Here is an 18162-nt window from a genome sequence, read left to right on the forward strand (position 1 = left end):
CTTATATCTCGATAGGTGAAAATCACCGTGAATGAAATCGGGTCGAGAACTATTGCAAACGCCTCCGTAATTGGTTAACCATCTAGAAAATTGCAAGCCCGGACACCTGTGTGGCAGCTGATATATCGGTTACCCGGTTGCCTCGTGGCTGAGCTTCAAAGCCTCGCTAGATTCATGAATTATCTGGACTTTTCCGTACTCTGCAAGTGAAATGCAGCTAGGCTAACAAGAGAAGCTCGGCAATTTGAAAGTTCAATATTATTTGAAATTTAACAGGAATTTAGCTATTTTCACAAAATTCTTATAATATATTTCTTTTTTAATTTTCCGTCGTCAATTGATATCGTCAATATTAATTTTAGGGAGAGAAAATTTGTAATAATATTTAGCAAATATAGTTTTTACAGACTGGTTTATTTTTTATTTTACAAATCTCATATAAAATACAGGAGAGGCTTGTAGCGCAGATACCTTATAAATATGTAGATGATATATTTACATTACATTATATTATACATATATATTATATTATATTTCTATATATAAATTGGACCGTCAAAATTTTTCCAAAATCTTGCCGTCTCCAAAATGGGAGAAATTGTCCATGAATTATTCTGTTTCATCTGATTTCGCTCATTTTTAGCCTGTTTCGAACAGTTTCTCGTACACAAGACGAATAAGATAGATTGATTTCATTTGGATTGTTAATGCACAATCAGTTAATCATAATTTTAGGAAACAATGATCGTTGCGATCAGAATCGTGAGAATTGGAATGTTGTTGAAGTACAAATTTCTCGATGCACCTGATAGCGTTGCTATTTCGCTACATGTCGTTTCGTTCGTTTCTGGCAGTGCTGTGAAATTTGGGAACGTTTGTATATCTGATGGCTGTAAAGAAAAAGTCAATCGATAATTCTAAAATATGTGTTATGATCGACGAAGGTATGTCAATTCTTTAAGAACTGTAAATATGTTTTTTATTAATTTAATTAAAATCTAACATACCAAAGCAAGTTTATCGTCTCTTTTCCTGCAGAAGGTCATATGTCTGCCATGATATAAACTTCGTTCGATGGATCTAGCAAGGAGTTCTTCGGTCCAAGGTAATGCCAGCATATGTTCAGCCAAAGTTCGTCCTATTGGAAATAATAATTATTAATATAATTATATAAAGGTGAAACTTGTCTTGAAATTAGTTTCCCAGTAATAGGCGTTTGTATTATTTACCTCTGAACTCTTCAGGTTCCTCAATGATCAATCGAGAGAAAACATTATCATTATCGTTTTCTACCGTGTAATCTTTCATGGCCATCAATGCAGATTTTGCCTCTCTTATAAGTTTCTCATCTATTTCTTCGCTGAGTCTTGTAGCAGGGTAGATAGGAAGTTGTTGTTGACCAGTGGAAGAAATTGTCACAGCATCCGTTCTATAAGAACCAAGAATAACAGGTAAGATAAATAGATACATCGTACATACTTATTTATAATGTTGTTGCCACATTTTTTACTTACCTAGTTGTTAGAAAAAGTTTTTCTAGATGGTCCATAGTAACACCTTTGAAGCTGTATACGCCAAGTGTTTTGAACAGATGTTTTATCGGCGTCATACTGTAACAAGCTGCAAGTGGCGTTCTCGGATAATGTACCACGAAGGCCAGACACATTTCCTGAGATGCTGCGTATCCTCCCAAAGTGGGTTTCGTCCTGTCTAGAGTACCATAAACACATTCAGCCACCAATTCGTCTCCTGGAAGGACTTTCACTTCCTTCTCCAGAGTATGAGATTGTTGATAGTCAAAATCAAAGTGATTGTCCTCGACTATTCTGGGTAATTCTTTGCCTTGGCGAATATGTTTCAGGCTTAGACGACGACCGGCCAAGTGGGAATGCAAGACTACTGAAATTATGTTTACACCACCTTTAGGGAACATCTGTAAGAATAATTCACAGTTAATGAACGAACGATAGTGTTTACATACATTTGCTAAAAATTTAAAGATGAACAAAGTAGAATGAAACGTAATAAATATAAAACAGATTTCTATTTAAGTTTCTTTTGGTTAAAAATATGAATATGCATGGACATCCCTGATCTAATTTATGATTATCAAAAGAATGCCATTTACGTACAGTATTCGTACAATGAGGAGTGCAGTAACCTGCCGTGGCGTATTCCTTTTGTTTAGGAGGAATCAGGTGAAGAGGACTCACGGCGACCCCAGCAACGAGAATCCCCGCTTCCTGTGGACGAAGTTTCGGAGTCAAGTGAAGACGTACTCCGCTGCTGTCTACCACCTTCTTCATACCCGGATTATTATAATGCACTTCCAGCATGTAATAAGAACCTTCAGGATGTTCCGCGATGGGAAAACCTACGTGTTCCGGAAGCCATTCACCTGTAAAATGTATCGTATTGTAATGGGAAAAATTGACGACCTTCCATTATATGTACTGTTTATTCTTGAATGTGTGAATAATTGAAATTCATATTTCGCGATTTTTCTTTCAGTCTCGGTTTACCTGTACTGCCGCGTGCCCAGGCCAGCACCGGCTGCAAGCAAGATTCCCACTCCCGTGGCATTGTCGGACTGTAACAGGGAGCTCCAACGATTCTCGCATGTTGCCCTAAGATCGGTAAAGTTGAGGCGCATTCGTACAATATAATATGATGAACCAAGTCTTCGTTTTGCTTTTCCACGAGTGGCGTATACTGAAACATCAATCAATTTTCACTCAACGTTTCAACATATCGTTAATCGCTATGAATTCTAAGAAGCAAAGAAATCGCGTTGCGAGGCAGTTTCGGAATACTAGATTGAACCGCGTGTTCCTCTCCTGAGAAATCTCCTCAAGCATTCGAAAGATCCCCATTGACAATCGAGGAACGTTTCGGCCACGGAATGACATCATTCCGAAACCCTTCTTTATTCTAATGACGTCCGTCGACACAGTGCCATGTCCGGCATGGATGACCGTGATTCGTGGAGCACATACGAATCAGGCCCAACCTTATGGCATTCCTCCGTGCTCTCACAAAACTTATTCCAGAACGTGTATCAAAATGAAAATATCTATTTTGATAAATTTCGACAAACTTTGATCACTCACCCCGATCATATGGTGTTTCTCCTTATGAGGCGCTTTGAAAATCTTGCACCAGTAGGTAGTGTCTACATTGTCTGAAACTGGAGGCTGATTGGATAAAAGAAAGAAATAGAATTAATCATAATATATATATATATATATATATATATATATATATATATATATATATATATATATATATATATATATATATATATACAATTTCTTGTTATAGGAAAAAGTTCGAGATAAAATTACATTATTTCATACGGAGGTACGTTTTTTTTAAATTTTTTATATTTTAATGTTATTAATAGTTTTTAGGATGAAACCCCATATTTCTTATTTAAGCACCAAGTCTGGCTGGTAGACTGTGCAACCTTACAAATTAAAAAATTATTTCTAAGTTCTACTTACTTGATTCAATTTTACGTCCCAGTGTTTGATGTCCTGAGTATATCGAGGAGGTGCGTGAGGAGCAGGTGTCTTGAGTCTTAAAGCTCTACCACCACGTTTGTCACCAGGCCAAATAGCAGCATTTAATTCAGGGTCACTCGAATGAAGCGTCCACAGGACTCGAATCGTGTCTCCCTGCGATAGCAAGCGAGAATTACTTTTTTCTAATGACCCTCTTCTGGTTAGGATTGTTCGAGATGTTCGATATAGGAAATAGGTTCGTTAAAAAGTATTTTAATGAGCTGGATGCCACGCTGGTTAGACCCACTGTGGATCGAGAATGGGAATTACCAAAGAGACGCATGAGGGTTGTGGACGGCATGCTAAACACCTAAATATCGCTGCGGGAATTCGGCGTGGCGGGGTCTTAGGGCCTCTTAAAGTCGCAGGCTCCCCTCGTGCCGAGCATAAATCGAAAAAGAGAGGTGGTTCTCTCCGCGAATTCTACCAGCGTTTCTGTCTCTAGGTTGTAAATCTTCTCGGCTATTGCCAGTTCCCAGACTCCGTCAGGTGGAATCGAATATCGGACAATTTGTTTTCCGGTGACTTCTAATTACTCCAAGTCGAGTTACGAGGCAACTTGATCCTTTATCTCGAACTTTATTAGCATACAAACTAGCATTCAAAATGATCTGAACTCTTAGCTGTCTTTGACTTTCTTGACAAACTTGTAAATAGATAGCGTAACTTTGATCGAAGGAAGGATAAAAAAAAAGAACAAAGACGAAGACAAATATGAATCTTTGGTTCAATTTGATCACAGTATTTAAATATTTATGAACGTTAGTGATTTTTCGAATGAAAGAAGGACAAAACCGGGACGACAAGCAGCATAAAAGTATATAGTAATTCAAAGAAATCGAAAAATTTAAATAAAGGAAAAGTCTCTAATATTATTCTTTATGCTTCCAGCCTTACCGTAAGCCGATGATCCTGAGGATCGCAGGTCTGCCAGTTTCGCGAGAAGATTACGCTCGTGTGGGTTTCGTTTTGCGAACCTCCCAGCACTTTGACATCCTGAGACGTGTCCGTGACCAGAGCCGCCTCTGGATCCTCGATTCCATGCGAGTCCTAAAAAACGAAAAGAGACAAGTGGAATCATAAACTGGGTGAACGTACGTGAGATGTGTGTTCAGCGGACCCGAAACTGGTCGATTCGCCGCTGAAACGAGATCGGGAAGTTTATCAGGTCAGGTGAGCGCCAGGTGTTTATATTCGACGGCGAACCAAGACTTTTTGTCAGACGCAATTCATTTCTCTTTACCTTCTGCACTTTCTCCTTTACACTTCGGAGAGGGTGTTCGAAACATGTCACGTGTCAAATCGGACTGACTTTACGCAGAGATTCATTCTTTGACATACATATGAGACTTTCAGAAGGTATATTGATTAACATCACTTGATTAATAGAGAAAAATGACGCCACAAACCTCGTAGTAAACGAACTTATAGGAATAAATCATCTATTTGTTAAAAATTGAAAATTAATTTTATTAACGCCATTTGTAAAAAAATGAAGAGTTGATCAGTTACAGCTTCCAAAATTTTATTGAACTCCTCAACCTAATCAATTTTGCGATTAGAAACATGATAATAATGTTTCAGTGGCAGCAATGATAGCAGTGGCAGTGATAGCAATTTTTTTTTATTTTCCGAGATCGATATTAACGATATCCAGCAAAATATCGATATTAACGATATATCCTGAGGCGTCCTGCATGAGGGAAAGAAAAAGACCGCCAGGCGTGACGCTGACAATCAGAAGGGAGGCCGCAGGCGTTTGGGTCCGTTGGATTCCGATTATGGTTGGGCGCTAAAGTTTATAAGAGGCCGAAGGGAAGTCCCCTTCCTGCTTTTAATGAATCGAAATAATTGGTCGAGCATCGTCATGCTTGTTGCGTATTTTGTAATGAACACGTGGAAAGAGGAAACGGTAATAAAGCGGCATGTATGTCGCGAAAAAAGAAGCCACGTGAAGAATTGTAACGAATAGAGAAACAGATCAGGTTGTCAGACTGACAATCTCGAAGGTACTAAATTGTAAAAGCTACAGCGATATGATACTATTCGTGTTTTATACGAAAGATCGTGAAATTTTGTTAGTTTGGTTTTGTCACGATTGATAAGGTTTGTAAATTTGAAATTGCAAGACGAGCGATCACAAAGATATTTTCGCAGTCAATTATCCATGATAGATGTTCAAATAATACTTTTGTGAGCTATAGTGTTTGTAAAGTAAATGTAAGGAAGCGATGAAGATTTCATTGTCGCGTAAAGAAACGAATCGCTTTCAGTGAGAATACCAACGAGAGTTTATCGGCGAGGAATCGTGAATTACAACGCGGATAAATATGCGTTTACCGATTTCCGATTTGCGTTTAATTATCGGCTGTGATTCGCCATTGGAATGGAGTATGCGTTCTCATGAGATTTGCAAGGATTTTCTCATGGCATCCGGATATTCTCATCGTCTGACTAATTAGCACGTCCGTGGCATTGCTGGTTGAGTGATTAAAAAACTTCGAGATTCTACCGATTCAATAGATCGACTCATCGTTGCAACATTTTAATTGCGGTAATTTATACGTCATGCCAATGAACAGGGAAAGCATCTTTTTTTTCCCGATGTGAACCGTGTTTAACGCGCGGAACGTTTGATCGTCGAAATTGATTGCGAAAATTATGCAAATGATTGCAGAAACTCGTGTCGATGCTTTTTTGTAAAATTTGGATATATTGGAGGATCTTCGTATGTAAATCATCGATTGAGAAGATATGTGACAGGTTCTCTTTCTCAACGACTGATTGATTTTGTGATTTGAACGTGAAAAGAAACGGCGAGAAATATCGTAAGTATTTGTTTAAACTTCCATATAAATTTTCTTGAAAAAATCTATAGTGACTCGTGAAAATATTTGAACACATAGCACAAAAACAATTTTTATTCGATACGCGGGTCATGAAATTAACAATGGTATCTCGCATTTTTCTTTCAGGAACGGATTTCTCTGGACTTCTGCAGGAAGTGCAGATAATCCGGATATCCGGATATGGATAATCGACTGGATATACCAGAGGAAACGTAAACGTGAGGACGAGAGAAACGGCGAAAAGTCAGATGGCATTCGTTCGGTATTTTTTTCAAACGAATCGAGTCACGGATGCATGGGAAAAGAGGCACACGTGCGTGGATGCGGAAAATTAATTCGGCGGATGTGACGTCATGGATCGGTACTCGCGTTTCCTGTGGAAGTCTTCTGAGAAACCTGTACGTTTCAGAAGACCCTTGCTTTTATCCATGCACGATGAATGTTCATTAAAACGCGTTTCACTTGGCGGGGAACGGTGGAATTAACTGGAACGAGAAATACATATTCGTAACGCAGCATCGTTTATCTGTACGATCTATCTTGAGAAATAGTTTCCGATCTATATACGCGACGCAAAAAAGAAACGGTTCTCTTTGTGCCCCCGGAGGATCGTCGGTAGCTCGAGGTTCCCATGGGCCAGAAGTTTCGAAGAAAAAGAGAGAAATTCTCTCATGAGGCGCCACTAGGAGGACGATGCTTGCCAGGTGTTTTGGAGGTAGAGTCCCTCCTCTTCTTTCCCTTTCTCTCTTCTTTCAGAAACCATTTCGGCTATGTTCCTTTCCCTTTTTTTCTTCTCCGTCCTTCTCTCACCGCTCGCGTTTTCTTACTTTTGCCCTCTATACTTTTCTCCCTCGAGCTTTTTGCCATCTCGCTTCAACGCTCCGCTCCGAGAAACCCGACTACTTGGTTCCTCCAGTTCTCTTTTATACATGTACACACATTCACTCTTTCTCTTTTCTTCTTCTTCGAGGTTTCCTTCGTTCTTTCTCTGGCTACCTTTCCTTTTTGTGTAGTGGCTCTCCTTTTTACCACCTGGCAGAACAGCAGCTGGTAGCGCAAAGAGGTCTCTCGAAGAGGATAAAGGACCTTCCTATCGTCCTTAGGGAACTCCGACGAACACCGTCATTGGTCTCTAAACAGACTCGGTCAAACAACAGTCCAACCAAAATTGACGTCTTTCCTAATCGCTGGGAAAACACTTGTACATTTTAACGCCACGTCTCTTTATTAATGTCTTTTACTGAGTAAACAATTTCTTCAAACCTCTAACCCTTATTTAGGCGAATAGACGATTTCGAAAGCGATTTTGTTATATTTTCTTCAGAAGATAAGAAAATTGGTGAAACAAAATAGAAGAGTAATAAATGTGGATGATCATTGGAATTAAACGCTATTCATATACGTTTACTTTGGGAAGTTGTAGGAATAAAATGATCTCAAGTTTAGTTCAGGATTTCTTTTCCCATACAAAATGAGAAAATTGTAACTGATAAGGGGAACGAGACGTAGTCAAGTTTTCCCGCAAATGCAGATCCAAAATTCGTTTTCATAAAAGATACTAGGCAGTTTTCAACGTGTCATAGTGCAACTCGATCCGGTCTTCACATGTCTCTTAGTGCTAAGAAGGGCGTGCGGTTACGCGCAATTAAGCTCACTGACTCGTTATAGCTCACCGCGATTCGCTTATGCGCGTACGTGGAATAATAATCGACGACTTGAAATATACTGGAAATTTCTGTCAAGGTCCATGTTCTTCCTCTTTCTTTCAGGAGTGAAAATGTCATTTGCTTAGATATTTTAACGATCCCCGCATTTTTAACACTTCGATTGTTCGCTCGTATCTCTGTTTACTCCATACCGAAATTATTTTCCTTCACTTTCGTTTCATCAGGTATTCACATATTTGCAGACGTACGAATAAAACTTTAGAAAGAATTGCAGAAATCATTTCTTAATGTTCCATTTGAGAACTTAGTCATAATGACAATTTTAAAGTAACGTTCAATATGATATTAAAGTTAACATTTAAGTGTATTTGGTTAGTCATCATTAAGTAAAAAAATATTCTTAATAAATAATTGAATCATAATTGGAATACTATTTCTTTTCTAGTTGTATCAAAGATTTTCAATCTCTACATAACTCTCTATTTTCAGATCGAAGAATCGTCGAAGTTTTAGAGAAGATACGAAAGTTCTATGGTCGATTCGGAAGAAGCGCGAGTTGCTGAAATTAGCTTCCGCGAACCAGTTTGGCGCCGGTTTAACCACCACCGGTGCCAAATCGTGGTTGTTTCACGGGCCTCGCCTCAAGCTCCAGGCCATACTCAGAAAATTGATGGATAACATCTTCTTTTTCTTCCTTTTTCTCAAACGGTAGTCTGTTAATTTTCACTGTAGTTGTAATTGGTGCCATTAATAACAGGTTTGCCTTCATCCTTTGAAGTCTCTTTCGATTCTTTCTTAAGGAAGAAGCCTTTTGAAGGACCGATACAAGTAGTCAGTTTCTGAGGGTCGTGAATACGCTTATTAAACGTGAAAGAGGTCTGAATGGCGATGGTAAGAAGAGAATGATCCAAACTCCGGTTCATGACGTGCACAATAATATATCGCCGACCACCATACTGATCTATAATATATTTATAAATAATAATATATCTAAAATTAATTATAATATATCTATAAAATCTATTCGGGTAGGTCTCATCTTGCTGCGCTATTTGGCAGGAAGAAAAGAATGATAGTGGTTAAATTATTCATTAAAAGTCGCTAAAAGAAGAAAATGTTATACAAATGTTTGTAGGAATAAATGTTTAACAAAAGATATTGGCATTGTTGTCGATAACGTTTTAGATATTTTGTTATGCTAATACTATTTTCTTGAGTTTAATGAGGTCTTGATAAAAGCTTGTGTTGTTTCAATTCAATGACCAGAGAATGTACTCACAAGTCGGAATATTCTTTTTCGTTTTATTACTTTTCAGGTTCACGAAGTTTGGAGCGCGGGAAGACGAAGTTGAATCGGAAACGAACGAAAACTGGTTAGCGGTGAATGAAAAAAGACGAGCAGGATATGTCGAAGATAATGAAAAAAAGATCACGGCGATGTGAGAGGAGAATGTGTGCGTGTTCATCTATGCAGCGAGTCGGTCTCGAGCTGGACCTGTTGGACCATGAGATGGACGGATTGCAGATTTCCTGCATTTCAGATTCACTTTGCGAAACGTGCTTCCCTGCCTGTAATAAATTACGATTGTAATCGTTCTACGTGCACATCCCGTCGCTCGCGGTGAATAATTCAGCGACTGTTGAATTTTTTTCGAGTTTCGTCTTTCTTTGAAACGATCTCAGTTGTATTTTCTGCAATAAGGACTTTCCAGTAATCAAAGTAAACAAAGAATCTAAATTACTTTTTAATAAATATATTATAAGTTCATAGTCAGCTAATATTCTAGTAGTAGCAGTAATAAAACTCTTGCATGAAGATGAAGATCATAGAAGAAGAGCGCGGTAAGTTCGATAATTTAATGTTAAAGCTATCTTCTCGTTGCTGCAAATCCTCCATAAGAATTACAGCAAGTTCGATCTCGATACCTTTTCTTCTTTTAATTTATTCGTTATTTCTTTTTTCCTATCGTTCCAGGACTGTTTCTTAACACATGTTCAGAGATCCGAGGAGTGGAAGGTATCACGTGTCGGCCGATTCATTGGAGCCAGGACCGCTCTTCATCTTTCTTTGCAACGATGCTCAAAGATTCGCGTAGCCTCCCTCCCGCCGATGCGATGTCTGGAGGCCTTGACTGGGACCCTTTGGACCAACTCTCCGGACATACCTATGGCCGAGGAGGCCTTCTCTTACATACTTCCATGGTTTCGTTGTGTTCGTCACACATTCAGTCACGCAACCTTTCGCACACTTTGAGCTTTCGGCTTGTATCCTGCACACACGCGTTTCTATATCCATGTCGTACACTCGGCCCTGTGCCGCTGCTTGTGGCATTACTTCCCTTCAGGCTATTCGCATATTCGAATTTACACGGGGCTTACTTCTGTACACGGAAGACACTTATTGTCTGAATGTGTAACGCCAATTATCACTGATGCAGGAAAGAAGTTCGAGCGGCTTCGGTTAGTGATAAATTCAAATTAAATTTCGCGTGGTAATTTGTGAATGTAATGTATAAGTTATTGGTGGAAAGTTCGATCAACTCCATAAAATACGGAAAGATTATATAACTTGCTAGGAGCTTGAGTAGAGTTCAAATAATTAGGTACCTATTGGTAAAATTTTATCTGTGCAAATTTAGGAGTTATATTCTTTAATTCTTTTCTCGTCTTTTGACATTCCCATCGAAATTCGCCGAGTCATGGAATTGACAAGCGGTCAGATTCGCCGGTGGATTTCAAATTCGTCAAGGTGGAAGAGGTGAGAGAAGGCGAATCGAAGAGAGACCGGACAGAAAGGCCTTTCGCTGCCCTTGCCGGACGTAAATTTATCACGACTTTATCTCGACCGGCGGAACGACGTTCGTTAATTTTCTACCAGCGCCGCTTCAGACTCCTCTTCTTCTCCCACCTCCGTTCTGTCCGTTTCTTTTTTCCAGCCCTTCGTTCTTGCGGATAAGTATCGAGTAAATCGAGCCGAAAAATCCTGCCATTCTTTTCTTTCCACTCAGCTGGTTTAGATTCCACGTAATTGCCAATTTCATCGGAGAGTGTTTCTTCATTTTTCAATTTGCGACCGATCTATCGAAGGTGTGCATCATTTTTCGTAAATCGTACGTGATCAAACGGAGGGCAAGTTTATGTTCACGGGAGTAGGGAACGAACGTCGCATACCTCGGAGAGTGGATATAAATTTAATTAAGATTAGGAATTCGGAGAAGCCGAAGAGAAAGAGAGAAAAAGAGATGGAGCAGGTTCCGATAACCAGTTTCTTTTTACTTCGTTTGTTGAATGGAAACTTTAACTCGAGAGTCTTAAACTCTCTGCCGCAACAGAGAGTTAGTTAGTAATTTATGGTGCTTCGTTGGTAATTTATGTGCGCTTCTTTATTCCAGGCGAAGATACCAGGGTAGTTTCGTCGAAATGTAAAAGGGAAATAGCAATAAGTCGAAAATCCTACGGGAATACGGATATCTTTGTTTCTTCGTATCTTTTCAACCGTTAGCTGTTATATTATGCATCGTGCGCGTAACGAGAGAAGAAAATCGTTTCGGATCTCCCATGACGCGTTAATTAAACGAACCTCATTAATACGGATCGTGCGACTGAAACGAAACCACGAGCAAGGGGGATCTCTTTCGAAAAGGATTTGGTCGTTTGGTTGGTAGAGTGAAGGTCGATACCTTGACTCGCGATACCCCGCTTTTGTTTCTTGTTTTTCTCCTCATCCTTCTTTCAGCTTCGCAGGTCCTTCAGACTGCTGTTTCGACCTCCCTTTCTGCGTCCACCCAGCCGCCTTCTTAATCTTCCTTTAATTCCCTGGCTTTTCGTTTCTTTCGGTTCTTTTTCACCTGGGTTTCTTTCTTCCTCCTCTTCTTCTTCATCGTCGTCGCCGTTGTCGTTGTCGTTCTTTGTTGCCTCTCTTTCTTCTCGCTGCTTTTTTGTATTCCCTCGAATCTTTCCCCACCTTTGCGTACCCTTCTTTTCTTCGCCAGCCCGATCCGCGGCAACGAGGGATCCACACCGATAGATCTCCAGCTGTCTTTAGCCGAGGGAAGAATCGCGAAAAACTTGCCAGTCCATTAAATCTCGTGGTGTGTTTCGAACGATGGGACGCATTCACCAGGATCGTCGATGGTGATTCGTCCCGTTCTCTATCGTCTCTATTTCAGAATAGTCGATTGCCATCGGCTCGAAAGCGGAGCGAAAATAGAATCACATGCGAGCCTCGAGAAATTTAGGATTACATTGCGATAAGAGAATGAAACGAGTTCTTCCCACGCGGTTACCACCGACTCCCGTAGACTCCCTAGTTAGACGTTCGATTATTCTCACGCATCCTAATCACTCTCTTGTCATGCTAATTGACCATTAGAGGCAAGATTGCACAAAGAGGAAGAAGAATGCGCGACAAAGAGGAAGAAAAGATACACACAAATAGAAAAAAGTGGTGGAATTGATTTCTCCTGAGATCGGAGATTCGAGAAACGATCGATCATAGGGCCGAATACCTTTGGTCGACGAGTCCCTCATCAATCACTGATGATTGAGATCGAAAGGAGGAGGTCTTACCAACAGATTGACGGTGCCCGTGTGATCGTCCACCCAAGCTAGTAGAATATCAGCCCCCTTCATGTGGTTTTTATCGTTGAAGCCGATACCAACGTATCCCAAGGTTTTGGCAGTGACCTTGAAGATGACCATCTCCTTGTCTGAAGGATCCCACTCGAGGATAACCTCGCCATCGTCGTCGAGTTTCTCGTGTCTGGTAAACTTTGGTTCCTTGATACTTCTTCGTGGCCTGTTGTCTATCGTCTCTTCAGAATCGGTATACTTAGAGCCACGAAAGAATTTGGCTAATTTATTCATCGGTGGAATGTACTTCTTAGGGACTCGATCTCGCGTTCTTTTCAAGATAGGATCGTCGAAGAGCGTTGGACCAGCGGTGCCGGTCTCGCTGATAATTTCGAATTGAGAATTCTCCTCTATCTCGACGTCGCCTTGAGAATCGGTCGTCTGGGTAGTCTCTTCTCGAGACTCAGCCCTCGGATTCTCGTTTTCGATCGATTGTCTGTCGGACAATGCCGTACCGTTCGACCACGTTGACTCTTCATTGGATAGTTCGATATCGAACGCGTCCGAGATGGTGGTCGTTTCCTCGAATTCTCGGCCGAGAATTCGACTCGCGTTGTTCACCAGCTCGTGTTGACTCGGATCCAGGTTTTCCTCCCTCGAATTAGGAAAGTCCAGACCGTCTTCTTTGTAAGAGATCTTTCTCTTTGCCTTCCATTGCGCGTACCATTCTTTATCAACGTCCAGCCGCTGTTTCTTAAACGTACCCACTCTGAGAAACGGCTCCTCTCGAAGGCCTCTCTTTATCCTGGATATAATGTCTTTCTGATGATGCCTGTTTCTGTAGGCCAAGGTCCTCATGGTCTCGTCCATATGCTGGACGTACAGGTCCAATAAATCGCACCTGGCCATCCAACAGAGGCTCAACACCACAATTAGCCTAAGTATCAGCATCTTCCTCTTCTTCGTTCGTTCGTCCCTTCGTGAACCTTCATACGATCGTCGAATCCACGTTCTCCGTTAATTTCTTCACGATCTCCAAGCCATACGAGCTTTCTTGTGAAACTTCACTCAGAACTACCCCTTGCAGAGCGACTATTATTCATAATCACTAAAAAAAAATTTCTTAGAGTAAAGTCCAATATATACTAGCGCCAAATATAAGATATCGAGTTCCAAACGTCTCTCTTCAAAATTGAACTTCTGTCATCTTTTCTTTATTTATATTTTACGAGTACTCGATTATTTATTACATCAAAATTTCACACACGTTTCTTACGAATGTATTCACAGTCAGTCGATCGGTGTCTGTTTCTGTTATAAAATTTTTCACTTCGCTTCTCGAAGCACAAAATCCTCTCTCCTCAGATGTTACGCGAGCGACAGTTGTGCCGGGACTAATTTAAGCACGCGGTCGTTGTTGCCCCTGCAGATGCTTGCAGCTGCTTACCTGAGCCGGGTCCCCTTCTTTGGGCCCTCGGGCTCAGGCCCGTATCGTCACTTTTCCGGCTCCCTTTTACCATTTTCTATCTCTCTATGTGACACTCGCAATTTCAACTTCGTCTTTTTTCTACGTATTTGTTTCAGAGAGAAAATTTGGGGGAAAAATAATCGAAGGCAGAATGATAGGTTGCGAAGGCAGGACCAATGGTCATTAAATGCTTCCACAATGGCTTAAGAAGACGAAGCCGACAAATGAGAAGGGTCTTTCGAAGAGAACACACTGAAGAAAGAAAGAGGAAAACCTCACACTATCTGAACGATCCTTCTCTTATTATTCCTCCTTTACGACTATTCTCTACGACTAGACAATTTGTTGAGAAAACATGCAGCGTAGACAATGGGCAGTTATTATTGAAATTTTTCCATTGCCAAATGGAACGTAAGAATTGATGAAGTTAGACGTCGTCTAACCAGTGTTTGTCTCAACTTGCTGCACTTTGTTCTTTTGCTGATTTATTTCTTTTTTTGCAGGACAAGAACAATCGATGAATTTTATGAAAATTTGCTGGAACATCAGGCCTCCTTCTTTCGTCCCAAGTGATTTCTTTGGAGTCGATGAGGGAGGAAACGAATAGATCGCGATAGAAAGATCTGGTACTGCTTCCTGCGGAAGCTTTTTTCTGAAACCGGAGACGCATTTATCAGTGGTGGTGGTGTTCCAGAATGAAACCGAGGGGATGCGAAAACAACTGCGGCAGATGTGAACTCTTGGCACGCGCCCTTCTGTTTAACAGTGGTGCTCACGTTTCGATCGAAACGAGAAAATTCGATGGATTTCGAAGCTGAAAGTTTTAACAGTTTGTTTTCGAAATCTTAAAATTCCGGTTGGAGTACGCTCTTGTTTGATAGTTCTTATATCTTAAATTTTATAGAATCTAATTTATTTTTATATCTATTAACCAGGGAAAATGAGTTAACTTGTTGATAGTTAAATCAATTGTATTATGTTTATATTTGATGATCACGTGTGGAAAGTATTGTAATCCATCTTTGTCAATTTCCTCAATTGACTTCTCTGATATTTTTGATTTAATTTATTAAAAAAATGGTTGTTTTCAGTAAGTTTCTTTGTTTCAGAGCGACGCCAGTTGGAAATAGCTAGTTTTCTATTCTTCTAATATCTGAGGCTGATGATAAGAATTCTCTGACAAGAATCTGAGCCGCATGATCGTTACAATTATCCCTTTTAAATATAAATATAATATAAGGCATAATAATATTTGGCCAGATGAATAAAACGACAATGTATTAACAATGAACGTATAAAAAGCATCATCATTTGTAAAGCGTCCACGCGCGCATCGGAAGCCAACTGTATCAAGTTACTTCCTGTGCCTGACATTGAAACTTTATAATCTACAGTAGAAGAGTTATCTTATTCATTCGTGAGTTATCTTATTTATTCATTATTCATTCGAATACTTACTTCGATATAAGAAATATCTTTCAACTCACGGATTGTCATTGATATTTGGAAAGTACTACCCTTTTCTTCAACATCTACTACTTTAATATTAACTTTAGATTCCTTAAAGTATTAAACTTGTATTAAAGAAATGAAAAAAGTCGCTCAAATTTAGAGAAAGCGTTGTAAATCTATAAGAATGAAAAATTTACGAACTGGTGATTTTGTTTACTCTGTTATTTCTAGTGTTGACCACGTTTTTTTTTTTTTTTATAGACTCTACAGAGAACTAACAATTAGCCAATTGCTTCCAAAGAAACCGCAAATCGAATCATCACCGGATCAAATTAATTAACCGCTTCGAAACCAGTTTGACCAGATGGATAGTGGACGGACAGATTTCAAGTTTGCTTGGTTACGGCTCTCCTTCTGATTTCTCTTTCGCGATTCGACATTAAAACAGGAAGTCGGAGGAGGAATCGATTTTCCCGGAATTTCTGTCGGTCAGGTATCGTTGCTTATTGTAAGAGAGAATTCCTTTATGCGAAAAGATGCGCGCGTACACGCAACCGTCGCCGAGCAACTATGCTCGCAGCATTATTTCTTTGTTCGTAGGAATCCGAGGATCGATTGGGATTCGTGCCAAAAGGAACCTTTCGTTTTCTATAAGGATAAATTACAAATCCTTCGGCGACAAAGGGCTAGGAGGAACGTGGTTATTCAAACAACCTTTTTTCTCTGTTTTGCGAGAAGTTTATGGAAAATCGTCTCGCGACACACCATCCCAGTATTCCCCGTCTCGAGGAGCTGTTCATCAGAGAGGATTAAAGTTGGAGGTACACGGCCGCCACTTTGTATTCCATTGGCAAATTTATTCGTCGTCCTCCACGTGGATTATTTATCAGAGGAGACGTTGTATCGGATCGGAAATCTCGTCGTTCTGGGAAAAACCAATGGTTCGCAATATGTATCCAGCATAAGAAGTGAACGACCAGTCATTTTCATCACAATCACGAACTCTACGACTCTGTTCGCGGTAGACTGGTGAAATCATCGTGGATTCCGAGCTCGTTTGTGTCCCTCCTGGTTAACGATTCACAACAATCGCTTAGATACGTTTTACAGTTATTATCACCGATAGATAACGACCGTTTCATTCAGTTTCTCGACGTTGTTCGATCGCCGTTCTCGATCTTTCGTTCTCACGTCTGATATCGTCAATCCTAAAAATATACGTATGTACGAGAGAAGACATACTGTTGCGACGTTCACCTGTCGCGTGCCAAGCTACACCTGCTTAAGTAACTTTCCTCATTCGAGTTCTCACCATCTGCTTCTTTTTCGAGTTTTGGTGACCGATTGGCAGATGCCATGGATTTGACGGTTTTTAATAATTTTATTTCAAACCTTTTAAACACCGCCGACAATTTTTCTGTACGAGATCACAAGTGAAATTTATATCTTGTATAAGTTATCATAAAGGGACTCCACTGCAATGCAAAATAGGAAGTTAAAGTAACGAAATAAATAGAACGCGATTTTGGCATCGCTCGCGGCTACAGAGTTAATTACATATATATTACGTTATCACATTCCCATAGCTTTACGTTTTTTATTGAGGAAACTTTGACAAAAAAAAAAAAAAGATGTGGATGAACAATGATTCCACAGTATTTATTCCGGTCTTGCACGCAGTGTATCATACTGTACGTACGTGTACGCGTATGAGAAATGCCTTGGCATGCGAACTTGTCTAAATTGAGCTGGGAATTCCGTTAAATAAGAAATAATTTCTTTCAAGGTTTTACTAACTTAACTCGAGCAGAAATTCACATGATTCTCTTATTAGCAACATTTCAATATACAGTAAATATAGCACACACACACACACACACATATATTTTACATATATATGTATGCACACGTTGTTAATTGTTATGTAAATGCAGAATAGACATACTCGTGTTTTGAATATCAGTGAACATAGGAATAATTATATTTAACTTAATCAGTAGTTACAAAAAGATTTTCATTCATTAAACTTTCTGGTTTAGTTTAAAATGTATACGTACCTACTATTATTACTTTAAAAAATATTTTTACATTAATTCTCTAAAAAAGAAAAAGTAATGAAAAGACAATGTAATGAAAAGAGTGCTACTTGAAATGAAAAACGTAAGACAATTTATGATACGGAGAATGCTTAAAAAGTTTATAAAATGCTCAATGTTCGAATTCTATTAAATATAAATAAAGAAAAGAGTTCAAGCTCCAATTTGACAGAGATGTAACACGAAAAATTACAAGTTCATCCAATTTTTATAAATTTAAAATTTGCGCAATTTATGGACATCGAGATGTTAGCGCCGCGAAGCGGTGAAGCAGTGAAACTAACCTCTTTGTTGATATCATAAGATGTAATTAATTTCAAGTTTTTACGCGGTCAAATTGCATTCTGTACATATACATTTCAAAATTAACTCTTTCAATTTACGTTCACGAGCAGATTTGATCTAACATTTACAAGAAATTAAACGTAACTTGAAAATGGATTTCAACTTGTTGAACAGAAATATGAAAATCTTTATTCACATGTTTTGTACATT

At 39.5% G+C, this 18162-nt stretch overlaps 1 protein-coding gene and 1 long non-coding RNA gene across 3 annotated transcripts; one reads left to right on the forward strand and one right to left on the reverse strand.

The window, feature by feature from the left end:
- Positions 1–395: 395 nt before the first annotated feature.
- LOC122527419 (MOXD1 homolog 1) lies at positions 396–14047 on the reverse strand. The gene is made up of 10 exons (XM_043651590.1): positions 12649–14047; positions 4461–4613; positions 3504–3677; positions 3111–3194; positions 2523–2712; positions 2133–2398; positions 1515–1933; positions 1230–1429; positions 1008–1138; positions 396–890 (listed from the first exon to the last, which is right to left on the reverse strand). Exons 1-10 carry the CDS (start codon positions 13600–13602, stop codon positions 732–734), a joined length of 2730 nt encoding a protein of 909 aa, XP_043507525.1. The 5' UTR covers positions 13603–14047; the 3' UTR covers positions 396–731.
- Positions 14048–14067: 20 nt separating this feature from the next.
- On the forward strand, positions 14068–18054 carry LOC122527420. Of its 2 annotated transcripts, none has more exons than XR_006306339.1 (3): positions 14068–15536; positions 15833–16079; positions 16172–18054. It is a non-coding gene; the product is annotated as an uncharacterized LOC122527420 (long non-coding RNA). The 2 variants fall into 2 exon arrangements; XR_006306338.1 differs by having other exon boundaries at positions 14068–14981; positions 15229–15536; positions 15833–18054.
- The last annotated feature ends 108 nt before the right edge of the window (positions 18055–18162 follow it).

The sequence above is a fragment of the Frieseomelitta varia genome, unplaced genomic scaffold (assembly GCF_011392965.1).
Source record: "Frieseomelitta varia isolate USP_RPSP 00005682 unplaced genomic scaffold, Fvar_1.2 scaffold_217, whole genome shotgun sequence".
In the NCBI taxonomy this organism is placed as follows: domain Eukaryota; kingdom Metazoa; phylum Arthropoda; class Insecta; order Hymenoptera; family Apidae; genus Frieseomelitta; species Frieseomelitta varia.

Bases quoted from the DNA above. Each gene is read 5' to 3' on its own strand.
- LOC122527419 (XM_043651590.1), bottom strand. From the start codon at position 13,602: ATGCTGATACTTAGGCTAATTGTGGTGTTGAGCCTCTGTTGGATGGCC. The intron at 4,614-12,648 runs GTAAGACCTCCT...TTCGTTTTTTAG, and splicing joins CGGGCACCGTCAATCTGTTG to GACTCGCATGGAATCGAGGA. The intron at 2,399-2,522 runs GTAAACCGAGAC...TACATTTTACAG, and splicing joins CTGGGCACGCGGCAGTACAG to GTGAATGGCTTCCGGAACAC.